This window comes from Molothrus aeneus, chromosome 9 (genome assembly GCF_037042795.1).
Source record: "Molothrus aeneus isolate 106 chromosome 9, BPBGC_Maene_1.0, whole genome shotgun sequence".
Lineage (NCBI taxonomy): Eukaryota > Metazoa > Chordata > Aves > Passeriformes > Icteridae > Molothrus > Molothrus aeneus.
In genome coordinates, this window is record NC_089654.1 from 29,499,449 (window position 1) to 29,525,971 (window position 26,523).

The 26,523-nt window shown below is 45.7% G+C and overlaps 1 protein-coding gene across 1 annotated transcript; it reads left to right on the plus strand.

Moving 5' to 3' along the window:
- The first annotated feature begins 363 nt into the window (after positions 1–363).
- On the plus strand, positions 364–10,015 carry GORAB (golgin, RAB6 interacting). The gene is made up of 5 exons (XM_066556093.1): positions 364–436; positions 2,141–2,486; positions 3,823–3,924; positions 5,648–5,788; positions 8,352–10,015. The coding sequence occupies exons 1-5, from the start codon at positions 373–375 to the stop codon at positions 8,800–8,802; spliced, it is 1,104 nt and encodes a 367-aa protein (XP_066412190.1). The 5' UTR covers positions 364–372; the 3' UTR covers positions 8,803–10,015.
- Positions 10,016–26,523: the final 16,508 nt, after the last annotated feature.

Consider the following 26,523-nt stretch of genomic DNA (forward strand, 5'->3'; position numbering starts at 1 on the left):
ACCGACTGCCTCTCTCCATTTCATCCTCATTGGCCGGGACCCACTGAGCCCCGCTCCCTCACAGACTGAACTCGATAAGCTCAGAAATCTTTCCCAGCCTGATTGACTCTGTGATTCCTTAGGGCACTGGGTTCTCAGGAGCCGCGGGACGCGCCCGCTAAGGCAGCTTTTCCCGGAACACGGGCGATCTCCATCCCCTCTCTCTCCCCCCCTCAGGCCGCCATCTTGCCCGCCCCGTCTCGTCCCGCAGCCGCGGCGGCGGCGCGAGGCCCCCGGCCGGGCTGTCCGCGGCGTTCGCCTGCGGCGGCGTTGCGGCGGTGCCGGGGCAGCCGCGGGGCCTGAGGAGGAGGAGGAGGAGGAGGAGGGAGCGCCATGGCCGAGGCCTGGGCCGGCTTCTCGCAGGAGGAGCTGCGGCGGCTGCGGGGGCAGCGCCCAGGTACGCACCGGACCGCGCCGGGAGCGCCCGGGGACTGGGGGACAGTGGGGCGCGGAGGAAGAGCCCGGGTCTCGGCACCGCGTTCGCCCCCGCAGCTGCACCTGCCTCCCATCGCCCCTCAGCGCCCCATCTCCGCAGCCCCTCCAGCCGCATCTCTGAGCTTCCCCTCAGCCCCTCCAGCCGCATCTCTGAGCTTCCCTTCAGCCCCTCCAGCCGCATTTCTGTGCTTCCCCTCAGCCCCTCCATCCACACCTCTATCCCTCTCCTCAGCCCCTCCATCCACACCTCTAACCCTTCTCTCAGCCCCTCTATTCATACCTTTATCCCTTCCCTCAGCCCCTCCATCCACACCTCTATCCCTCTCCTCAGCCCCTCCATCCACACCTCTATCCCTCTCCTCAGCCCCTCCATCCACACCTCTATCCCTCCCCTCAGCCCCTCTGTCCCCACCTCTATCCCTTCCCTCAGCCCCTCCACCCACACCTCTATCCCTTCCCGGTCCATCCCCACATCAAACACCTGCCCTGTCCCCGGCAGCCCCTCGGTCCCTCCCATCCAGCCCCATCTCTCCCTGCTCCCCTCATGCAGCCCCTCTCTCCACCCGCAGCTTCTCCCACAAAAATCCCATAAATCCCGGGCTCTCCAGCCCCCTGTCCCGCACCCAGATTTCTGCCCAACGCCCCCCTCACGTTCCCAGGCTCCTCTTTGCCCGTGTTCTTCCTCATTCTTCACTTTATTACCTCAGTTTGCCCACCAGGCTGGCAGGGACCCTTCCTTAGCCCTAGATCTGCCTCGCCATGGTTATCCCAAGAGTCACCTCAATCCCACTATGGTTTCTCTTTTAGGCCAGGCCTCTTACTCCTCCCTCTCCTCACTTAGGGATACCAGTATCATTGAAAATTCCTGAATCTTAGGCTAACACAACATTTCCACCTTCCTGAGGTTTCCCCCACATTGCCTTCCCATGACACCCTGCCTCTTGTTTTCTTATTTTGGTTTTTGCTTGCCCAGAACAGCTCTGGCAGAGCTCGTCTTTGATACTGTGAAAAATGCATGTATTTTATGATTGGCTTTTTGCAAATATTAAAATGAATATTATATGTGTTGTGTTAGAAAGTTACACTGTATTAATTCTCTTAAGTAGTGTGTTAAATATAGTTTTAGGTTATAACATAAGGTTAAAATAGAAACTATGCTATGTAGGATACTTTTGTTAAAGAAAGGGCTCGCAGCAAGATAGCAGCCACAGGACACCTGAATCTTTCAGAGAAACAGAACTTATTGCTCCATTATCAGGAGAAACAAACTTCTTCCCACCTCACTTGGGCAGGATGACACCATTAGGATTCAGAGGAAGAAGTTGGTGATGACCAGACAGAATCCTGTGTTTGAATGGAATTTATGCATCATGTATGAGGTGTATGAATATGCAACAGGCTGTTGCTTTTAAGGGTTAATCCTCTGTTAACGTGGGTCCTTTTTTGGGCTTATTTTGCCCAGAAAGAGGTACCTGGACTGTCTGTAACTCTTTGTTTCTATTGCCTCATATTGTCCTAATCCAAATTGTCCAAATTATTATTACTCTAAAAATAAAAATAGTAATACAATTTTTATAACCATTTTATTACTATTAAACATTAAACATTTTAAAAACAAGTGATTAGTGTTTTTCACAATACTGAGATTTGTTTTTAACCCTGACAGATCTGTACGAGCCCTCACCCTCCCAGCAGCAGCAGCAGCCTCGCCCCCAGGCCGTGCCCAAGACTCGGAAGCAATTGCAACGTGAAAAAGCCCTCCAGCAGCAGAGCCAGAGGCTGGGGCTGCAGGGAGGAGCAGCCTCTGTCACTCCAGAGCAGCTGCTCTCTGCTCCACAACCCAAACCTGGTGACCCCCAGCAGCCCGGGCCAGCTCCGGGGGACGAGAGGCAAAGGGACAGCCGGGAGCAGCAGGAGGGAGGGACAGCAGCAGAGTCTTGTAATGGCAGGGACAGTGGCCAGCCCCGCCCTGCAAAGCCCAGCAGCCAAGTGGAGAGAAAGAAAGTGGAATTGTTAGTAAGTCGGTAAAATCAAGGGGTGGGGTTTGTTACTCTCTGTTGATTCGTTCTTTGGTTGTGAAGTCAACTTTTGTGTGTCTGATAGGAGGCTCTAGAGATCAAATAATTCCATTTTCTACAAGGCAGCATCTCTGTGGAGAAGCACCAGTGGCTTCTCTAAGATTCTAAACTCAGAAGGATCCAGGAGGTTCTGTTCTGCAGAGATGGGCCTGGAGAGGCTGCTGGTTATGCTGCCTGTGATTCCCCTGCCCAGCTCCAGGCTGGCATCACCTGCCTGCACTCCTTGCACCAGGGCAGCAGCACTTTGAGAACTCAAACTGCTCCTCACCAGTAGGACTGGCTGTTCATCTCATTTTTGTGGTGGGAAAAACACAGGCACTGCTTGTCTGGGGAGAAAACAACTCGAGCTTTGCTGAGAATTTTTTCACAGTGGTGAAAGCAAATGGCATTTAGCTGCAACAGTCACCTCCTGAATCTGCTGGATTCTTCTCAGCCTGGATGCTTGAATTTAAATCTTACTAAAAGTATTTCTGTATGTGAGGTCTTAGGAATAGGGGGATGAGGACAAATCTGAAGAGATGTGCAGAAATGTTTGTTAGTAGCTGAGCTATTTGGGTAGTTCAGGCTCCTTGAGTGAGGGTGTGAAGAACATAGTGGGGTGGAAAGCAGCAAACAGTTCTTTGTTTCTCCTAAATCCTGCCACAAGTTGTGCCCCTCACTGACACCTGGCCTTCCATCTCTGAGATGGTTTTATTTCTGAGGAGACGTAGCCTAAGAAATGGAAACTGTACCAGTCTTTCACTGGTGCCAAAAACAAATTCTTGTTCTTCCTTGCTGCTTGTTTTCATTATAACTACCAACCTTTCATTTGTATCCATTTAATTATTTGTGAGCTGTACTTTAAAGCAGACCTGGGAAATAATCTGTTTTATGGGAAAAAACATTTCCAAAAAAGAGGCTGTGTTGGCAGACTGAACAGATGGTGACTGACAGCAGCCAGTAAGAAACTTGAAACTGCTTCTACCTGGTAGGGAAGCACATCCTTTACATGAAAAATTCTGGAAAAGTGCTCCATGCAGCCTATTTGGTTATGCAGATTTTAGTTCTGATCAGCAGATTTCATCTGGAAATGTTTTATTGGTCTGAACAGCTTCTTGCAGATGATTCTTCTTTCCTCAGAACCAAAACCTGTTTATTGTTCCTTCGACCTTTTAAAGAGCTTGCTCCAGAATATGTGATGGTGAATATTTGTGTTACAATGTGGGCAGCAGGGAGAGAAATGAACTTTAATGAACTTTCTGTTAATTTTGATGTTCTTGTCAATGAGCAGGCAGGAGAAATCCCGGTGGGAAATCCTCCAGCAGGAGCAGCGGCTGATAGAAGAGAAGAATAAACGCAAGAAGGCACTGCTGGCCAGAGCCATTGCTGAGAGGTGGGGCTGAGCCTGGGCAGGGGCTGACTCTGCATCTGCAACCACTTTCATATCTTGAATTAAATTTCACTTTTTCCTCTTCTCTGTGCTCTGTGAGCAGCTGTGATGGACATTTCCCTTGGGTGACAAGTGCTGGCTAAGAAGTTGTGACTAAGCTTTTCACACTTCCCAAGCTGCAGCTCTGTGCACAGATGATTTCACAACTGGAGGAGTAGCTGAAGTCCTTAAATTTGTTAGTGAGGTCATATTTGGAAAGTTGGGTGCTCAGATGCTTGTCCATGCTCTGGTCCTGATCTGTTTTTGCTGGATGTAAGGGAAGTTTATTTGATTTGTAACCTGTGAGAAGAAGCTATTTCTGTTTGGACTTTTGGCCCATTAGTGTGTGAAAATGTTGAAAAGAGAAGATGACCAGCTTTAAGAAGGTACTGTTTTACCACTGGGTGGCTAGAAATTATAAAATTGCCTATATTCTCACAGTTGTTAGCTCTTGCTCTTCAGGGGACCAGGCTTTATGGCACTGAGGTAGTTTAAGATTCCAGGGAAGGCAAAGTTTGTAGGGAAGGATGTTGGAAAGCTGATAAAACTGGATCAGGGACAGTGACGTGAAGTTGTCAGGCTTGCAGTGCTCTCCCAGACATGTGTTATGTTCTGCCCATCAGAGCCCTTGTGTAGCACAGATGAACAGAGCCTGTATTGTGCTAAAGTCCTGAAAATTTCATTTTCCTTTGCCAGGCAGAGATAAAACACAAGCACCTTTATTCTGAGTCACTGCAGGACATCAAACATGGGTGTGGCCACCAGGTTTGGTTCTTCCTCCTGGGAACAAAGCCTGAGGAGAGACAAAACACGGAAGGTGACAGCTGAGGAGTTACTTGTGTCACTCAAAGGCCTTCCTCAGGCTCCCAGCAATGCCACAGGCTGGCTGTTTCCCTCCACCTGCATCAGCTGGTCAAGTGAGAGATGCTGGCAGTGCCTGCACACCCAGTCTTGCTTTCAGGGACCTGCCTTGGGTGTAAAGCAGTGGCTGAGAAGCACCATTTTGCTGGTGGTGATGAATGATGGCAAAGTGACGTGGTTTAAAAGCTTGTGGAAAGTCACTTGGCTTGCTTGGGAGTGAAATCCATCAAAGCTTGTTGCCCTTAGTACCATTTCATTTTCAGGACTTAGGAATGAATGGCCTAGTTGAAAAAGGTTACAGAAGGCTTGATTGAAATCCTTTGTGTTTAATGTAAAACTTTCCATTCACTTCATTGGGGTTTGGCTGGGCCTTTTGGGAATAATTTTACAAAATGGAAATCAAGCTTAGGTTAGATGACTTTTTGGCCCCTACTAACTGGGCTCCTTTGAAAGGGGATATTTGCAGGACTAAAAACCCTTCCCCCTCTCACTTCCCCCCAAGCCATTTCCTGTTTCCTTACACTGAGAACTACTTAGATACAGCAGCTTCTTGTGTGTTTCCACAGTGAAGAAACACAATCCATTTTAGGCACTTTGATTATAGTCATTACATAATTTTGCCCTAGTCCTTTAATAGCAGGCATTTTAGATCCCTGTGGATGCTAAAAAAGATCAAAAGCCCTACACCATAAAGGAGAAACCTTCTGAATAGGTCCTACAGAGGTCACTTGGTCTGCAAGTGAAATGGGGCCCAGTATGTCAAGAAGAGAGGCTTGAGAAGGAAATTAAAACAACAACAACCAAAAAAATCATCTTCTTTTTGCAGATCCAAAAGAACTCAAGCTGAAACAGTGAAGCTGAAGAGGATTCAGAAGGAGCTGCAGGCTCTGGATGAGATGGTGTCTGCTGACATCGGCATCCTGAGGAACCGCATTGACCAGGCCAGCCTGGAGTACTCCTATGCCCGGTGAGCGCATAGGGGAGGGGAACAGGGAGCAGCCCTGCCTGAGGGGAGGGAAAGTGCTGCTTCCTCTCACTGCAGCACTAATGAAGTCCTGTCACTGTAATAACTGTAACTGAAGCAGTCACAGTCTGGGGGGCTTTCAGATCTGGAAGTAAAAGTATGCTTTTTATTTCCTAATTTTTCCCCTGGAATCTGGGAACTGAAGCAGGTTTTCTGACTGGAGACTGCTGTCACAAGATACAGGTCCTGCTTTAAGTATGCAGTTGTCCATAAGCCCTGCTTTGTTGTTTCAAGGTTGTTTATTTTGTCTCAGGGGGAAAGAGGTTTTTCTTGAAAAGTCCTGAAATGAAAATCCTGTTCAGGGAAATTTGCTTGTTCATGACAGCTCTGGTCCTGCTGGAATCAATGGGACCAATTAAACTTAAAACATATAATCCTGCTGAAGCATTTTTGCAACTAGGACCAAAAATTGAAGGAAGGAGGAAGCTTTTAACCCTTCACAATGTGCCTTTAATCACTTTGGGTGTGATGAGTTCCTTAAAGGCAAGGAATTAATGGGAGCACCCCATTAGCTGTGGGTAAACCACAACATCAGTAGATAAACAGCAGCATGTTTGTGCAGCCAGTTCATAAAGCAGAAACGCTCACTCGCGGTTTTTGGTTCACCATTCAATCTGCTAAATGCTCATTTCTCCTTCTGACTTCTGCCATACCACTCTGACCACAGGCCAATAAAGCTGGTAATTAGTCTTGAAAAAAACAGCAGTGGTAGCTAAAATAATTAAGATCTCTTTGGTGTAATGATCATTTGAAATGTCTAAGATTAACTTTAGTTAGCGTAGCTGATTGCATGTGAACCAGAATTTCATGTCCTCAAGAGGAAAAACATTTCAATGGATTTTAGGTTTCATCTGGTTTTTAAAAACATTAAATGCTCCTGGAAATCTTCTTACCCAAGTTTTGTAATAATATATCTGTTTGAAATGCTTACTGGCTAAAGAGCACAAGCAGCTCTTGACATTAGGAAAGCTGTTTTTAATGACAATAGCAAAAGGAGATTTGACATTAGGAAAGCAGTTTTTAATGACAATAGCAAAAGGAGATGCTAGCAGGACAAGTAGGTAAACTTCACCAAAATCTTAATGACTTTCATTAATTTAGTAGGTGTTTTCTTGAGGGAGGGATTTGGCAATGTGAGGTAGATACTTCCAGTGTTGTAGTTCTTATGAGCCAAAGCCAATTTACTTTTAAGTGGAGTCTTTTAAAGTAGTTTCTTATTATTTGCCTTTTCTTTTAGGGCTAAAACACAAAGCACTTCAGTGTGTAAAAAGGGCAATATTAAATAGTCCTGAGCACTAACCATAGTTAGCAGCATTGGAAAATTGCTGTGGAATAGAATTTTTGTAAATACAGTGTGACTAACAGGTAGGAATTCAGCCCAAAGGTTTAGCTGTGCAGATGTTTCCAGCATAGCATTGCTTTTGCCACTTCAGGTATCTGACCCAGAGAAATCTTGATTTTCTTGAGGAGGAAACATAAGTGGGCATCTTCTGCCCACTGCAGACATTGCCTTTACAGCTGGGTAAAAGTCATGTGGTTATTATATAAAAGAAGATACTTGGGAAGGTTTTTCTATGTCTTATTTACTTCTGTTTCACTAAGCAAAGGACCTCTCCCATCTTTCTGCTGCTTTGTTTAAGCAGGTACTGGAATCTGGTTTTATGTAATAGCTGGATTCTTTATTCAACCACCTTACTAACACTAGTTTTATGAGTGCTCTGTAGTCAGGCTGCAACAGCCTCTGTGTGTTCCCTTTCCTCATGAGCAAAATTGCATCTATCTTTTAATTAGAATTAATACACAGGTTCACTGAAGTAGTGAAAGATACATCATTAATGTGGACACCAGCCATTAAGGTGCTAGGAATTCTCTGTTAACTCAATAAATACTTGGAAAATTCCCTTTTTGCTGTATTTGTCATGACAGGAAGTGCAAATTGGCAGGAGGTGAGTGTCGGGACAGATGCTTGCAGTAAAATTCCACATCTGTGTTGATGTCACGTGCTGTGTCAGTCTGTGCTGCCCCTGATGTTGTGAACATGGCTATGGGTGGCCAGAAGAGCACATGATCCAAATGTCAACGTGCTCCATGGAGCATCTGTATCTGTGGGGGCGTGGTTGGGTTAGAAAAACACCCGACTGCTCTGGGGTGTTTCAGTTCACTGAGTGGGTGTTCATTAGAAGTGTGAAAACACTGCCATTTCTGATGGCTTCTTGCTGCTGCCAGTGATACATCTCTTCAAACAGCAGTAGAAATGGGTGTTTGGGATGCAATCTGAGCAAGTTAACTCTTGGAGTACACAACAGCAGAGCCCCCAGTGCCCAGAGAAGTTTCGATCAACTCACTCTTGTTTTCTTCCCTCTTGCTAATGTGGCAGGATGTCACAAACAGTTGGCACAATGCATTGCAGAGCAAATTGCATTCCAGGGCTTCTTAAAGTGCCTGTGCCAGATTGAGAGGTGCAGTGAGAATTAACCCTCCAGAAATGCTGCTGCTGCTTTTGCAGGAAGCGCTACGACAAGGCCGAGTCCGAGTATGTGGCGGCCAAGCTGGAGCTGCAGCACAAGACAGAGCTCAAGGAGCACCTGACAGAGCACCTGTGCACCATCATCCAGCAGAACGAGCTCCGCAAGGCCAGGAAGCTGCAGGAGTTAATGCAGCAGCTGGACGTGGAGGCAGATGAGGAGAATCTGGAGCTGGAGATCGAGGTGGAACAGATGCTGCAGCAGCAGGAGGCAGAAGCAGGGAGACAATCCAACCAGACTGCCCAGGAGAGCCCTGCTCCCAGTGGTGTGGGGCAGGAGAGCCAGCAGGCTGACCATGCTGCTGCTGCTTCTTCTCCTGCAGTTTCTGAACAGTCTCAAAACCCCAGGACCAAATCCCTCCCCAACGTGGACAGCCAAACTCAGGCAGTAAATGTGACTTCAGGAAGCTCCCCAGCTTGTTCTGCCACATGACTGCTGGATGCAAATAAGCCAGTGGTTGTGGATGAGGTACTCTCTGCAGGCTTGTGGCTGTCTGTTGTGTCTGGGCTTCAGCAGTGCCAGTAATATGCACTTCATTTCTCTTTTCTTTTTTATTGTTTCCAAATTTTAAAGGCTCTTTTCTTTCCACAAGACGCATTTGGGGTTCATCATCTATCATCACTTTGGTGTATGTTCATGTTCTACTGCCCAGCTCTTCATGGACTTTTGTACCTTCCTGAAACAGGACACTTGGAAGTGAACATAGGGTTTGTCCAAATGTTTTCAGCTTTTTGATACTCAAGGATGCCTGTTCTGAGCAGTGTGCAAGAGAAAGATACCTACAGGAGAAACCTGGGTTTCCTTCAGAGCACATTCTGACAACTGCAATAGGATGTTTGTCTTCCTTTGTATCCATAAGGGATTAGTTTCCAACGGTTTCTCCTGCTGTCAGACCCAAGTGCTTGCATTAATTGCCTTCCTAGGGGTTACTCTTTCCTGATTTAAGGGAAATTTGCATATTGAGTCAGTTGGAATACCTCATATTTATCACTTCCTTTCAGACAGTGCTGAATCATGAAGCTGTACATTGATAACACTATTAGCTATGAAATCACAGCTGCTAGGGCTTAACAAAAAGGATAGGTTACAGTTTAAGACATTGCAGAATGTAGAAGTAGAAACACACAAAAGAGAGTGTGTTACATTTAAACCTGTTCCATTGCAGAGATTTTCTCTGTTGTAGTTGCCTCAAAGTGCCAATAATTAGCCAATAATTCATTTTGTAATGAATAATCCCCACAGTATATTGGAAATAAGCCTATTTTTGTAGAACATTTAATGCATTTTCCTGCCTGAAGAGCAGGTTAGTACCCCAAAGAAGTTCAGCTGATTTGCTCTATTGCTGTTGAAAGGCTTTAAAAAGCTATTCCACGTGGAGAAAGCCTCAGGAATTAAAAGAGAACATAGGGAAATCTCCCATAGACTGATTGCAGCTGCAAACTCTGCACTCACAGTTAACCTCTTGATAGCAGGGAAGTGTGGGAATGGTTCCTGGAATACCTGACCTGGACGTGCTGGGTGTGAGTTTATGAATGAGTTGCTGAAGTCTATAAATGGGACAGTGATTGTCTCTATGGCTTGAACAGTGGAAAAACATGTCACTACATTTCAGTTTTATTCTATTAATAAATCAGTGCATCTTCTACGCAGTGTGTTTACTTTCAGTTGTGATATCTGAGCCTAATACAGGGATCCAAGCCTGATTTTCCACAGGAGATGATAAATGGTAGAATCAGATACGTCCTTTGGCAACTTTCCTCTGGGCGAAAATAAAACCTCAAAAAAGGCTGTTCCAAAACATGGAAATGCATGAAGTAAAGGCATGGCAGGATACAGCTTGGCAGGAATCTTTTCAACTAACTGGCTCAGGGCAACAGTGGAAAATCTCTCCTGGTGCATTCCATACACAGGAGAAAGTGGGATAAATACGTCTCCTAGAGCAGCCACTCATAATTTGGGCTAATTGGAGTTAGAATCTAACTCCAAAGTAATATTAGAAATACATATGAAGCATTGCCCTGTTGTTGCTGATACACTGCATTCCCTGTTATTTTGCTGGAAAACCTGACCTAAAAGCAGAGAAGATTTGGTGGTATTGTGAGAAAACTTTCAATTACTTCCTTTGCTGTGTCTGTTGTTGCAGGACACCTTGTAGCAACCTGCTGCTGGTTTTCAGAATGGGATACCAGTAAGTGCAGCAATAATTTAATTGTACCATTCCTGTCTCCATCCTCTGCAGCTGTCCCCAGTTGTTCTCAAGAGATTCAAAGGCCTAGAGGATAGGTCTGTTCCTCATTACAGTTGTGTTCAGCTTGTCAGGGACACACAGAAGAGCTTCTGACAGAAGAGTTGAATTGCAAATGGTACTTACAGAAATCACACAGACACCATTTTGCATATGATCTATGGTTCTCTGGTAGGCTAAAATTTGGTTAGAATATTTCTACACCTTGTTGTCACAGGTAAGATTATTGTTCAAACTCTGAAAATGGTGTTCCAAAAAAATTCCAAGTCCAAAGATTGTTTGACAACTGCTTAAGGTTATGAGTTTCCTAAAAGTGAGTAAGTTTATACGCAACAAAACTGTTTAAAGGCTGAAACATTCTTGTGTACCATTCTGATAGTGCTGGTGCTGTTTCTGCCTGAGAGGGAAGATGCTGTTAAAATCAGCAGTTTCTGTTCTCTTACAAGTCTCTTGTTGAAGTTGTGGCCAGTTCTCTTTGTCTTTAACTTGTGAGCCTGCAAAGTGAAGTGGACTGGCTGGAAGCCACATGAAACAGCCACATGGAGTAACAATAGCAGCCCAGCATCAGGCTGTTCTTGCTGGACAGGGAGCTGAAGAGTTAATTTGTTTGATCTCAGCTGTGAAGCCTTTCTCTGACGTGTGATATAAACCACTACCATGGTGTCAGTTCCACTTTGGAAGTTCGCAAATGTTTTGATGGGTGCCAGTGTGCCGGTTTAAAATTCCCCCTGTGCCGGAGCCAAGGAGTCCAGTCCTAATTGTAACAACATGTGTGCTGGTCAGAAATGCCAGGAGATGATTTTGGTGCAACAAAAAGCTTGGGGTTTTTTTCTTGTTTCTCCTTGAAGGAAAAAGAACTGTTGGAATTGAGACTCTTCAAGCAAATCCATTTCTACCTTTGTAGTAGCTGATGTCACAATGTTTGTCCTGCTGCCCCAGGTGCGTACTAAGGGCAGGTGTGCTGTCCACTTTTGTGTCTCTTCAGGAAAATGGAAAGCTCAGCACAGCTCAGGAATGAGTGGGCAGATTTTTAGTGAGCACCTCTTGCACAGGTAGAGGTAAAAGTCTGAGTCTGAAGTGGGTTGGGGTTGGACACCCATGGCAGGGAAAATGGAGATAGATGTGTGATGTCTGACAGTAACACTGCAGGGTTTGGCACAGGGCACTCTCTGGCAACGTGGCCATTCCTGTGTTGGATCACCACATTGCCATTATGGGAAGGACTGGGAAACACCAATGTACACCACTGAGAAAGTTACAAAGCACGGTGTAATTATCCATGTTGCATTTTGGCCAAGATGTCAGGATTAGCACTCCCTCCTCTGTCAAGAAATGTTTAAATGAGCACAGATGGTCATGACTCAGCCTGGGGTTCCCATGGATGTGTAGAGCATGGTGTAAAACACTTGGACAACCCCCAATCTGATTGTGTGTCCAGCCAAATGAAACTGGGCTCTCAAGAGGTCTGAGCATAGGGGAGCTTTCTGGGGAGGGACTCAAGTTCTCCATCAGCCATTTTTCTTCCTAATAAGACTCACTGTGATGCAGTGGAGTCTTCCTTTGGGCCTGGATCCCATCTGAACTGAATGAGGAAAAACTAGTTAGAGAGAAGTGTAGGGACTGGCCTAGTGGTGGGGGATACTGTGTTACCTGATCAGCTGCATTAGGGACATGCTAGAGAGGGATGCTCATGGCAGCTTAACCTCTGGGGAAGTTCTGGAGCCCTTCCTCCCTTCCTTCACCCCTTCCTTCCTTCACCCCTTCCTTCCTTTTCCACTTAGGACCTCAATATTTACTGTTCCTAAGTCCCTTCCCTTCTGTCAAGGTTCAAGTTGGGATTAAACACCCACACCTGAGGCCTGGAACTTCACCAGGTGCACCTTGTATGGGATCTTGGAGCATCTGCATGTCCTGGGCCGAGGCTGGTACCTGAGTGGGGCTCTGTGTCTGAGTGTCTTGGGTGTCTGTGCTCCTCTCCTGCACATGCACACACATAGCTGTGTGCAAGGCTTCATGCAGTTGCTGAGAGAGAGATAAAATTTTTCTGCAGGCCTGATCCATCCCAGAAATCCTATGTTCAGCATTTATATGGTGTTACATCACAATCCCTTTCCTAACTCCATGGATATCAGGAGGTGTGGCATGCAGTGGACAAAGGGTTTTGCCAGTGGCAGTGCAGACAGGGTGTAGGGACGTGGGCTGGTATTATAGAAACCATATGCTTGTTAAGTGCCCTATTTAGGCTGGTCTGCATGGTCCCATTAAAGCCAGTGCTGGCTGCTTTGATGGGGCACAAGACTGGTTTCCTTCATGGTTTCCCTGATTTATGTCCCAGCAGAGAACTTGGACATCAGTGAGGAAAGACCAAGTAACAAGAGAAGCGAGCCAAGCCTCACCCCCTCAGCATGATAGGACATCAGATCCTTCAAATCCCTGCCTTTGGCAGCCTGTTAGTTACAGGGTTTAAATCATGCCTCTTAAGGCTCAGGTAGAGACACTAAAAAGCCTGGGCCTTTCTGAATTAGGGCCTGGATTGTGTAGTTAGGGTCATTTTCTCAATTAGCTAAACATAAATCAGTCTAACGAGGCACTTGGGAGCACTGGGCAGGTTTAGTACCTTGTCTCTCCTGCCTCTGTCCTTACCACTCCCACCTGCTTGTTTGGCTGATCAGCCAGTGATTTTATTTTTCCATGCTGCCAGTGCTGAGCAGTGGGTTTTGATGTCTGAGCTGGTTTTCACACCTGGCACATCAGTGCAGGAGGGGAGAACTGGGAGAAATTGCTCTTAGGCAAGAAAGTAAAACACCTCTTATGAGTGGCAGGGATTCAACAGTCTGAGCACTCCAAGCCACACCATCCTTCAGGGGCTGGGAATGGTGTCCTATTGAACAGGCAGTGCTGGGTAGTGACAGAAGGGCAGAAAGTCCAGCAGCAGCAGGATGTGATATCTGGGACTGGAAAGCACATGTGGGGCTGCAGCTCTAGAGCTGAGTAATGGAACACATGATGCCTTTCCTAGAAGCCTTTTCCTTGGCTCTGCCATGTGCTGTTTTCTGGATTCTGATGGAAATTTGGGATGGGATAGGTTGCCCTGTACCCAGTTCAGCCCAGTGCTCTGTGGAACCTTGGGATCCATCTCTGCAGGCAGCAAGAGAAAAGCTTGGAGGTTCCTCACAGCAAAGAATGAAACCCATTGCAGGATTTGTGATGCCATTGAAGTGGATAAAAAACCATCCCAAGGGAAAGCTGCAGTGTTGGGAATATCCCTTTAGTCTCTTACATTGCTCAGAACTGGGGAGGATGTGGCAGAATGAAGAACAGAGTCACTTCACCCAGACCCTCCCTCAGTCAGCTTTCAAGGGCTGGAGCCAAGTAAGACAAAAACACCCAAAAAAAGGCTTGGTGGGTAATAAAAGTGAAACATGAGTCACAAATAAATCCCTGAGTGATGGGCCTTTTTAACTTTGCCAGGCAAGGTTTCTTTACTCTAGCAGTTGGTAAGGGCTGGTGATGTATCATGAACATGACTGATGTGATCCTCTCATGTCCATGTTACCAGGGCTGAATCCCACCCTTCAAATGTCTGTCTGACATTTTTCTCTGCAGTAATTGGTCTCTGTTCTGGTTTCCTGGTGTTTCCTGATTATTCAGGGCCAAATTGAGCCCCAAATCTCAGCTTGGGAAAGCATTGTTCTGAACTTGCTGTGCCTTGGGAGCCCTCAGATACTGTGATGGATTTGTAATGGAACAGCTGCAGACAAAGAGACAGCAGGGGCAGCTCTGAATGCACCGTGGGTGACCTTGTGTTGCTCCTGCATTGGTCCCTGAGTGTCACTGAGTTATTTCAGCTCCACAGCTTCCTCCTTCATGGAGCCAGTAAAGGAGGAGTAGAGCAAAGCACAGGGGCACTCCATGAACTATGGAGTGGTTCTCCTAGGCAAGGTGCCTGCCTGGAGATGGATTCTGAGTGAGGCTGTGGCTGCCCTGCGCTCCTAAATCCAGCAACGACAGAAACAGGAGCCCTTCAGCTGCCTGCCATGTAGCTAAAGGGCAGCTGACCTTCTTGGCCACTGCCTCCACATGGACCACTGTATTCCCAGGAGCAGTGAAGGGATGGAGAGCTCTGGGAGGCATTCCTAGGCAGCAGGTACCAGCAGCTCCCTGCTGCTGTGGCTCCTTCACAGGTAGGAGCTGAGAGTCCTGCAGATGGTGTCTCAGCAAGCCTTTGCTGAGTTACTTTGCTCCCTTCCTTTTTCCATGTGGGAGGGAAGCCCTTTGTACTTCACTGCCCTAGGAGGTCATGAGCCCTCAGCCCATCAAGGATACCTCACTAGAGGTGTTTGTGGACTGCATTTAAGAGTCACAAAGTGGCTGTCCCTTGGATTGTTAGCTTGGGCAACAAACCCCTGGCAGAGCCATGCTGTGAGCCCCTGCCAAAATCTCTGCTGAGTACACATGCTGCCTTGGGCACATGAGCTGGGTACAGCTCTGCCTTTGCAGGCTTAGCTCACTTTGCCCATTCCAGTGTAGACAGACACTGTCCCTGTCCCAAGGAGGGGTTAATCCAATTCAGACATCATTTTCTTCAAAGTTTCTCAGTTTGCATCTGGAGTAGGTTCCTGAGCCTCACCCAAACCCGCATCACGTCCTCAATAGTTCTGTAGCTGTTTAGGTGATGACTCTGGTTGCTGATGGTGCATTTTTCATTGTCTGTGGTGCTGATGGTCTCCTAGAGGTTGTGTCTCTGGCTTGGCTGTCGTGTGAGCTGCAGCTGCTCCCACATTTTGGTGGTTTGCTTCATGGAGAAGATGATTCTCTTTGGCGTGAGGATGTGCTCATGAAGAACCAGGTCCATTCCAGGGTTTTCCTAACGTGCTTCTCTGAGCCTCCAAGAAGAACATCCTGCAGCTGTTTTAAAAAGTCATGCCTCATTCTCTGCAGGATTTTCTTCTTGCTTCCAGATCTCTTTTTCCCCCATCTGCTAAAATGCCAGTTGTTTTCTTTTCTTCATTCCTCAAATCAAAATATTTAGCAGTGGACTTTTCTCCATGACATCCCACTGCATCCTTTAACTACTGTGGAGTGTTCATCAGTCTCAGTGACATTAACCAGTTCTGCAGGAAAACAGCTCTGCCAAGCAGGCAGGCTCCACTCCTGGACAGTATCTGGTACTGTCAGTGACAGTCCCCCTGTGAGTCTCTCAGGGATGATGCTTTTGCTGGCAGAACTTGAGAAGCTGTTGGAAAATACTTTCCTTGGCCTGGCAAGTTGCACTTGGGCCCTCATGGTGCTCCTTCTGTGCTCCTTCTGGCCTCAACATTAACGAAGCTCTATCTGCTTTTCAGAGAAGGGAGTCACCATTTTCTTTCAAGGACTAGTCAGTCTCCTCTGCCCCAGCTGCCCGCCACACTGGAGCCTTTCACTGCTTGCACCCTTCAAAGCCACTGGTTTTCTTTTCTCCTTCTGTCTTTCAAACAGTTTCCCTTTCTACTTCCAGCAGCTGCCAAGAAACTTCATGGACCCATCTGTCCTCCAGGCCAGGCAAACAACCAGGGCTCCCCAGAGCCACCAGGAGATGGGTGAGCACAGAGTGGTACTGGAAATGCTTTAATTCATGGAACTAAAACTCAGGAGGATTAAATTCACAGCCAGTTTTAGAAGCCCACATCCCTGCTGTTCTTCCCACTTCTCCCAGGCTTTGGGGGTATCCATGTTCACCATTACATCCTAAACATTCAGAAATCATTGCTTTCACCTGCAGTGTCTGTAACCCCAGAGGTGGCTGGTTTGAGCTGGTCACCTCTGGAGAGGTGACAAATCAAAACCCAGCTGGGCATTCCTGGGGAGAGCCAGAAGGAGACTTCCTGGTGGAGGCATTTGGGATGGCTGCTGTCCTCACACACATCAAAGGTGTGAATGGCTTTTATCAAGAGGCAGTAAAACTAATCCAAAGCCCACTTTAATGTGTTTGCCACATATTTGAAAGGGAACGGATTTCAGAAATGCTTTCAAGAGTTTTAAAAATTCTTCTGGACCTGTGTCTTAGAGCTCTTTCCACTCTGGAAACCTGATGCTTTTGTTTCTGGGATCCCAGATGTTCTGGATTCAAGACTGAGGGAAGACTGAGAACTAAAACTATTTCTAAACCTCTTCTGAAGTATGGGCACAAATAGTTTGGCTTTTTTTCCTAGCTCTAAACCCGGGTGGTTTTTTTAAAACCCAGGCCATGCTTACAGTAAATACCACCTCCTCAGTCAGCAAGAGAGATATCTTCCCATTCAGTTGTCAAAAACCCCTCATTTCCACCTCACTAAGCCTGCAAGACACTGGCCTTTTGACCTGCTGGGGTGCTTGCCCCTAGTCTGGAGCTTTAGGCCAGTCCTGTTCTGCTGCAAGGAATCGACCTTCAGTGTTTAAAACAGGAGCAAATCCTTGGCAAGATCAGAGGAACTGTAGTCTTTCTCATTTTCTTTTTTTTTTCTTTTTTTTTTGTCCTGTAGGAGAGTTTAAACATCTCTGCTTTCATTTGGGAAGGGCGAGTGACTTTCCCATGCCGTAATACCCAGCAAGTGTTGAGAGAATGTGGTTACATAAAACCATATTTTTAATACAACCGACAGACTGTCTTGAGAGCTAAGTGTTTTTTGACAGTTTTTATGCACCTGTTAATTCAAAGCTCTTAACATGTGCCAGTTAAAAAGAGCCAGGCACTAAAACATCCACCCTGTGGACGGCCAGGGCTCAGCTGCACACCAGAGCACAGGGAATCCATGCAAGGGAAACACAGCACCAACTGGTACAGAGCTGGTGCAACTCTGAGCTTTGCTTTCCCTGTCCTGCTTGGCCTCAAAGATTCCTGCTTCTGCTTTGGACCTGAAGAACAGCTGACATTTCTTTGGGTTTCTTCTGTCTGCTTTTCTCACCTATGTCAGGAAGAAAAGATGCCAAGCTTCCTGTCAGGGACATATCCTCAAAAGACAATACTGACAATACTTCCCCAGTCTCCTCTGCTAAATTTGTGCCTCCTTGTTTTCCTAAAGTGGGGTGGTTTTGGTGAGCAGGTAGAGCCCAGATGGAAACCTGCTGCACTGTCCTCCAGTGTGTCTGCTCAGGTATCACCTCCACTCCACTGCCTGCTCAGACAGAAAGGAAGTTCTCCTCCTCCTCCTCTTCTAATATTTTCCTTCCTCTTCACCCCTTCAATGTTACAAACTTTCAATGTAGAGATTTCCTCAGGGTCATTTTAAACCTCTCACAGCCAGGTCTTCCCTCTTCCTCCTGTGACTTTCTCTCCATATTGTATCTGCTGCCATCACAACTTCCCAGTTTCAGGGTTAGGGTTAGATTTAATGTTAGGGTTAGGTTTAGGGTTGGGGTTAGGGCTAGGATCTGGCTCTGCACTCTGTGGATCACCCAATGGCCTCATCCCTGTGAAGAAAAGTTTGAAAACTCACCACCATCTGACATAAAACCTCAAAAAGCCCAGAAGGCAAAAACAAGAAAGCCTGAGAATTTTAAATACTTGCAGATGCTGACACAGTCATTTCTGTGGTAGAAATGACCAGCTAACTCTAAAATGAGTGGCCACTCATTTTTTGTGCCTGTGTCTGTGCATTTGGGATGTGTTTCTGTGTAAGGAAGGGTTAGCATTCCTTCTGTGGAAATTTAGTCAAGCTTAATCAAGCCTTCAGCTGATAATTCGAGTGCCTTGAGGAGATGGGGCTGTGGCAACTCTAGACCTTCCCTTTATCTCAAGGCCAAGAGGCATGAGGAGAGTCTCTGGTGTTAAGCCCAAAGCTTAACAAAGCAGACATCAGTATTCCTTCTCTGCTGAGTTCCCTGCAGGCTGCACTGACACATTTGGCACATGGTGAATAACCTGTCAGAACAGAATTGCTGTCCCTGGATGCTGCACATGAGCTTGAGCTGACAGGAGGGTTCTTCAGGCAGGGAACACGAGGTGGGGCTTGTCAGGACCATAGATGGGGCTAGGATTCCACCTCAGTAACACTCAGGCTGTTTATTGCAAAATCACCTGGCAGGACAAATCCGCTCCACGTCAGGTGTGTGCACGCTGCTCTTTGTGTTGAATTAGCCAGAACATGGTTATATAGTGTTTTTATTGGCTTTACATTGTACACTGACTGCAGGAAGACACATTATACCCCATCTGGCATAAATCCTGTTGGAGCACAGTTACCCTGTGACAATTCAGATGATGAATTGGACCAGGCAGAGTGGTATACACTCCATCAGTGTTTTGGTGCATGGGATCACAACAGTTTTAATCACGTCCTGGGTACCCTCAAACAAAATTTTCTGTCTCAGTACTGCCTAGCTGTGCTGGTATGTGTTATTGGTTATGATGTTTCCCTGAAAAACATGACTCTGCTCCTGCTGAAACATTGCATTACTGTTATTTCTTACTCTGCTACTTGAAGAGCTGTTGTGCATGGACTTGGCCTGTAGCCTGTCTTTTCAGGGTGCACCTTCCAAGCAAGATTAAGGTGTAGCTGGGGTGATCTCCTGTTCTGGAATGGCAGAACTGGAAAGGATCTCAACACATCCTCCAACTCATAGCCACTACCAAGTCCACCCTGTGTGTCCTGAGTGGTAAGTGTGTGATAGTTCCTGCTGTGGTAATCACACATTCTCTGAACAGAGAGAGACATAACTCTCCCAGGATTTTCCTGGGAAGCTGTGAGAAGCTGTGAGAAAGCTCAGAGAAAGAATTAAAACAATTATTATCTCAATCTCTGCACCTGGCAGGCAATGACTGTCAAAGATGTTTACAAGGAGTTGTCCCTTCTTGACCAATAGGTGAGAGAAGATTCCTAAAGGCCAATCTGGTCTTTGGTCCACCATTGTTTCTATAAAAACTGTGTGTTTCTAATAATAAAGTGCTTTTTCATGTCTTCTGAGGATGGAGTCTCAGTCTCACCTTTGGCTGTCCCCAGTATCCCTTTGGTGATATTTCCTGCCTCCTGCAGTGATGGAGAATCTGTCTCTCAGCAGTGGAAGCTGAGTGTTGGAACCCAGGACATTGCTCTGACTGCCCTGGGTGATTCCAGACCCTGGCAAGGGGCTCAGAGACCTTGGCATCGAGTCAAAAACACCTGTGCCTTTGATTTTAGCCCATGGAAACAATTACCAACTTTGTGTGAAGATTTACCAGCCACAAGAGTTTGAGTAGAATGATAGTTAATTTGTCAGAGGGTAAAAAAGTAGAATTTTGGGGATTGAGAATGGGGGTTCAAGGGGCAAGATGGAGGAACCTGGGCATGTCCTGTCCTTCTCCTTCTTCTTCTCCTCCATCTTCTGCTGTGGTGGTGACACTTCTGGATTGGTTTAGAGTAGAGACAGACTGTCTAACACAGGTGATGGGTATTGGAAAATTATTGTAAATAAAGCACAGGTAGTTCTTAGTATAAAAAGCCAACACCACCCCAAGGGCAGGGACTGTGCCACAACCCGACCTGCTGGACAGAGCTCAGCAGGTCAGAGAAGGAATGTGACAGATAAGCGAAAATAAACAACCTTGAGAAGCAGAACTGAGGAACCTCAACTTCTTTTTCAGTCACAGGGCTGGAAAAAAAGAGACTTTCTGATACCTTGGAGATCATCTCAGCCACAGAAACCCAAGAGCTGAGTGGAACCCAAGATCTAACTGGAAACTCCACTGCCACACTTGGACCTGGCTCTCCTTGCCCCATGAGCTGTGTTTGAGCAGAATGGTTCTTCTCTTCCAGGCCCAGGCCTTTCTCTGTGTTACCCCTTACAGCACGTGCACAGCAGGCTCTGCAGTGAGGCAGGGAGTGAAGAATTCGTGGTGGGAAGCATCCCAAACTCCCTCAGATCTGCTGAGATTCCAACAGCACCCCAGCCATCTGTGACTCATCCCCGTGCTTGTGCGTCAGCTCATGGAGAGATCCTCAGAGCAAGCAAGGATCTGATCCCAGGCTCTGATCCCAGGCTCTGATTCCAGGCTCTGATTCCCTGCCTGCTGTCCCAAAACCAGCCCTGGGTTCCTGGTGCTTTGTCCTCACGAGGGGACAGGGCCATGATGCAAGATAAATTCATGAGAAAAGCTTGGTGGTTGTTTACTGCTCTGAAATACACTCCATTTTCAGCCACAGGAAAATTATAAGAGTCATAATCCTTGCTGAGAGCTGAGCTACTTCTCCAAACAAACTGACTCCATTTCCATCTGATTTAAATTTGAGAGAGCTGTTCGTGTCCCAAAGCTGAATGATTTTATCACCCCTTCACCAGCCCCAGCATATGATGACAGCTTTTTTTGATTGAACCAGAGAATAACTTTGCTGAGAGATCTCCCAGTTTTCACCCATCTGAGGAGCCCTGATGTTTCCTTAGAATCCCTTTGCCCTTTTGCTGCAAAGATGGGTTGCTCTGAGGGCAGAACTGCTCTCTAGGGGTTGAGAGCAAAGGGAGGCTTCAGCAGAGCCTCCAGATCAAGCTTGAAATAGGAGCTTCTTTCCTTAAGCTCAAAGAATATGTGTAATTTTTCATTTTTTTGAAAGTGTGTGTTAACTATATCAGTTAGAAGAACTGCTCATGGGGCAAAATGTGCAAACCTGTGTTAGGATGCTAAAAGTTAATTGCATTGCTCAAAAACGTACAGAGTAAAATCTAAGGGGCCTTTCCTTTGGCATGCTCTTTCTTCTTTAGAGAACTTTCTGAAAACCCCTTTCTTGGGTTGGTGACTGTGCCAAAAACTGTTTGGCAGAAAGGTAAATTCAATGTATCAGCCAGCAGCAAAGCACTCAAATGCTGCTGCAGGTCTCCAAATTCATTTCCAGGACAGATGCAATAACTGATCCATCCTGGACAAAGATTTTCCTTTGCCCAGCCACGTGCAGCAATGAAAGCAGCAATCCCCACTGATATTTCTGCCCAAGAACAGATCTGTTGCAGGCTTCACCTCCCCTCAATGAAAGCACCTCCGAGTCCAAACTGGACAGCTTGGTTCCCTGGAATGTGGCTGGTCCTGAGGATCCTGGGCTGGAATTCCTCCCTGTCAGCCATAGAGGGAGCCGTGATGAGAGGCTGGGATGTGGCAGGAACCTGAGCACAATGGGAATTGCCCGTTTGGAAGGGAATTGTGCAGTCCTTGCTGCGGGGAGAGCCGGGCTGATCTGATCTGATCTGATCTGATCTGATCTGATCTGATCTGATCTGATCTGATCTGATCTGATCTGGTCTGATCTGCTCCTTAGGGTTTCTGGCCAGCGTGTTCTGGGGTGAACGACAGCGACCTGGGTGGATAAAGGATGCTTTGTGCCAGATTCAGATACCTGGGGGAGGGGAGCAGGGAATGAAGCAATTCTGTTTGTTTGGAACCAAAACAGTCCCAAAAAAAAGAAATGGGAGGGGGAAAATTATATATTTATATATATATATAAAATAAACGAGAAATCCTGAGTCAACTTAGGACATGGTGTTTGATCTGAAACACAATGTTCCATTTTAGAGTTGAATTTCATTTTTTTTTCCCTAAAGTCGGGTTTTTCAATAAAACCTCCAAAAGGCTCATTTCAGAAACACCTACATGAAGTCAACCCCTTTGCTTTGAAAACACTTTGGAATGAAATGTTTTGAAGTTTAAAAAAGAGCCTCCTGTATTAGGCTTGTTGGTTTTGTTTGGTTTTTTGGGAAAGAGTGCTTGTCAAATTCAGCCCAATTTCGTGAGTGGTTTATGTCCCTCCAAAATTAAACTCTGGTCAAAATTACAGTTTGCTGCACAAATTCACCCACTGTATCTATGGATGTGCCCAGGGCAAAACGGAGCCTGTGATTCCACCTGGAGCTGCTGGAACCAGGGAGGAGAACCCAGGGCTTTGCACAAAGGAGACGATTCAGCTCTCTGCAATCAAACCCCAGCTCGTGCTTCCTTTCCAAGGGCATCTGGAGTCCCCTGGCTCCACGTGGCCAAAATTCCCATTGTCTCCATGAGGAGTTAAAACACGACATGAAGAAAACACCAAATGGAGAAAGGAGAAGAGCATAGGAAGAAATGGCTTTGACCCATCTTATTTATCTGCTTCCAAGAAAAAAAATACGAGTGTGAGACATGGAAGTTGATTTCCAGGCACTTTCTAATGACTTGGATGATGCAGTGAAACAAATGAGAGCAGCCAGGAGAGTGCTCTGCTCCGAAAGCGCAGGGAAATATTTGCCAATGCAGCAGCTCTGCAAATGTGTGAGGCTGTTAAGCTCCTAATCCCATGTCTTATTTTTATGAATTTTCACACTAGTGGGATATAATGAACGTTGAACCCAAAGACATTAATTACTCAGGTCCTTTTTTTGAGAGGAATTTCGATGGAGTGTAACGTTTTAAATTACAAGGTGTGAAATAAACTCTACAAAACTTACAGCTTTAGTGGAGGAACTCCAAAATCAAATAAAAATGCAAAACCGCTGATGAAGTCCAATTTACTGTAAAATGCCCTGGATCATGGTGTTCCAGTAATTTTTTTTTTCATCCCTACATACTTTGGTTAAAATAATTTATATCCGCTGCAGTGTTTATGTACCTTAAGCTTTATTTATTAAAGGATATGTATATTTCAAGCCCAGTTTTAATGAGACATGCTGAAATCTGTAAGGTACAGTGCAACTTTTGTTCTAATCAGCACTAAATCTCTTCTCTTTACTTTTTCTGTGTTGAAAATATTCATGTTGGACGGAAAGGGCCGTGCATGTATATAAATTTCAGAAATGTATAAATATATATGTAAAGTAATAAGCAAAATTTATTTCTTTTTTTTCCTATCATCAGGGAAAATACTTCATCATTGTTCAGTCTGAGCACTTAAAATCACGGATGGATTTTATCCTAGTTCTTAGAATGGGACAATTACTTCTTTTTTTAGGCAAATTATGTATTTGCCAAAGGCTGTGCTTTAAGTTGGCTGAAAATGTTTGGGAATTCACATCAGCTTGAAGAACTGTTTTGGCAAAGGAATAAAAAGAAGTCCAAAGGTTTTGGCTTTGTTTTCTAATGAAAAGTTTTGAGATTTCATTTTGAACCAACACCCTTAAAGTAATGTCAGCATGAACTAAAAAAAACACTTGGGAAACTGAGAAACTTCTTAAAATTCTGAATTAAATGGGGCCTTAGAGATGTTCCTTGGGGGAGTTGATTTGAAAGTTTCTTCCTGTGTTTTTGTTCTTGCAGGGAAACAGAAAATATTTTTGCTTAAATAGATGAATTTGAAAACTGTAATATTTATGGCTGTTTCAGTGTAGCACTAGCAGTAAGTTTGAAAATTATATTCAGTTTAAGGAACTTAAACTTGAGTCATATTTTCAAGACATTGTAGAAAGCTTGTCTTTCATTGACACCTCAGGATGAGATAAAAGGTATTTCACTCCTTAACATTTACTGATAGCTCTCAAATATGGATATGAAGCAGGTCATGCAAGTGTCCCATGCAGTCCCTAAACCACTACTGAAATTGGTACAACAGTTCCTAAATCCCTTTAAATGCAGTAAATGGTACCATGGGCAGGAAAGTGACGCTCTTTCCATAAAAAAAACAGCCTTTGATGGAAAGGAAAAAGTCCATTTTGCTAATTTTTGTTTCAATTTAATGAAAGAAGGAAACAGAAAAATCTTTTAAGATTCCTGCCACAAAGAAGGCAAAACCTCTTCTGTTTTAAGAGATGTGACAAATGGAAAAATTCTGGTAAATACCAGCTTTGCTCAACTTTTGCCCAAATATCTATGTTTCAGAGGAAACCTGTAAAATACAGAAGGTTTCAGGTCTGATGAGCCTGATTTCCTCACCATGCTTCCCTCTGCACAGAGAACCACACCATTTTCTGATGAACCTGAAGTTCCCAGCAAAGCAAAGTGAAATCTGGGAGCAGAGGGGGGAGGCTTCACTCTGTCTGTCCCATGGAAAATGTTTGCTTTAGAAATGAATGCATTTCTCAGAAGTGAACCCCCAAGCCCAGAAATGGCTGAGCAAAGGAATTTAAAGGGAGAAACACTGGGAATCAGGGAGCAGAGTAATAAAGTACAGGTTTGTTCTGTAACAAATTCCAGCACTTGCAAGACTCTTTTAGACATATGGAAGTCCATTTAGGAGGAAAATTGGTTGCAGCCGCTGACTCAGAACCTGTTGGAATCAGTGGAAACATTTCCATTGTCTTCTGTCCTGAAGAAATGGTGTTTCTGTCCTTCCTTCCATCCCTGGCCTGTGCTCACTCTCTGGGCCATATGGATTTCATCTCCCTCAAAGACATGTAAGAGAAGAGGGTTTGGCTGTTTAACAGCACCATGGAGCTGTGTGGACAGGAATGGCTGATTCCTACTTGATTTGCTACAAATCAGGTAACCAGCACCTTCAGAGGAGTCACCTGGTGCATCTGGCTCTCGTATCCCAGAGCTGAACGTGGCTTTAATCACACCAGCACGTTAATTGTGCCCCTCAAGACAAGCTCAGAGGAGTCAGGGTCTGTCTTTCTGCAACCATCTGATTCCTGGATTCTGACCATAATTGCCAGGCTATCCCTGGGAAAGAGCACTGGGTAATTGCTTATCTGGATAGTGCCTCCCTTCAGCTATTTCAGACTTTTCCAGGCTTAAACCCAAAGCTGCCTGCAGGTAATGAGTGAACCAAGCCCATCAAGAACTGATCTTAAAGGATTGGCTCCTGTTTCTCTTTCTGCAAGGCAGGCTCCCAGAAATGGGGGCACACAAGGGGATGGATGCTCCCAAGCACTCCCTGTTCTCACAGGGGTCACCTCCAGACATTCTAGGGATCCCTCTCTGCCTCCTACCACCGAGACCAGGACAAGTCCCCATGGAAGAGGTGACAACCTGCAGAGCAAGAAATGTTCAAGTATTTCAGCCTCTTGAAGAAAACATGGATGTTTTCAGACCAGAGCTGGGCTTGAGGGAGTGCATGAGAAGAGATGGATCAGTTCTCCCCCACTGCCACCTCAGACCCTCTGTGTGGCCCAGACAGGTCCCTTCCCTTCCCTTCCCTTCCCTTCCCTTCCCTTCCCTTCCCTTCCCTTCCCTTCCCTTCCCTTCCCTTCCCTTCCCTTCCCTTCCCTTCCCTTCCCTTCCCTTCCCTTCCCTTCCCTTCCCCTCATTCCCTTTGGTTCCCTCTGCCTTTCCCTTCTGGTGCTCCATGTAGGGTAAGAAGTGCCTTGCCCAGAGGTGCCTCTCCTGTTTGTAGTGACAAGCCCAGTGTCACTACAAACCCCAGCTCCAGCAAAGATGGATGTGCCACCACAGAAACCTTCCCTGAAACCACTTCTGGTATCAGCTGGCTCTGCTCTCCTCCTCTCACCACAGAACTGTGACTTTCGTGGCAATCTTCTCTGGGTATTTTGGACAATGAATGTGTTTCTTGCCATGTAATTAAATTATCCACTTGAGAAAGAAAAAGATGTGGTTTTGTTCTCATTACAAAAACAAACAAACAAGGACTGATATTTATTACAGGCCGAGGCTACTCAACAAGTGTTCTCTGGAACTCTAATAAATTGCTGAAGAAAGTTTACAGCTGAGCCCTAAAGATGGTTTAGTTTTCCAAGGGGCTGGGATGTATTTATTTCCCATTTTCTTAACCCACAGTATGGTGAACAGCTTAACGTGCTCCTTCCAGGGTTCAGATGGTGTCAGCCCAAACCCCTGCTCTTCACCCCGAAACAGTTAACCACTTTTTAATTAGAACCACACCAATTATTCATTTGCAAGTCTCACATTTATTTTTCCCCGTTTGCTCAGCCTGCTATTTGGTTTTGCTCCCACTTTGTTAAAACAGCTTCCAAAATTTTTTTAAAAAAAAAAATAAAAAATATTAAAAAATAAACCTAAAACCTCCAGCCACACACCAAACCCAAACAACAGAAGCAGCCAGCAAGGA

What these genes read in the sequence shown, in the direction of transcription:
- GORAB (XM_066556093.1), top strand. Translation starts at nt 373, where the DNA reads ATGGCCGAGGCCTGGGCCGGCTTCTCGCAGGAGGAGCTGCGGCGGCTG. An exon ending in GCTGCGGGGGCAGCGCCCAG is followed by an intron (nt 437 to 2,140) that starts GTACGCACCGGA and finishes TAACCCTGACAG; the next exon opens with ATCTGTACGAGCCCTCACCC. An exon ending in GAGAGAAAGAAAGTGGAATT is followed by an intron (nt 2,487 to 3,822) that starts GTTAGTAAGTCG and finishes GTCAATGAGCAG; the next exon opens with GCAGGAGAAATCCCGGTGGG.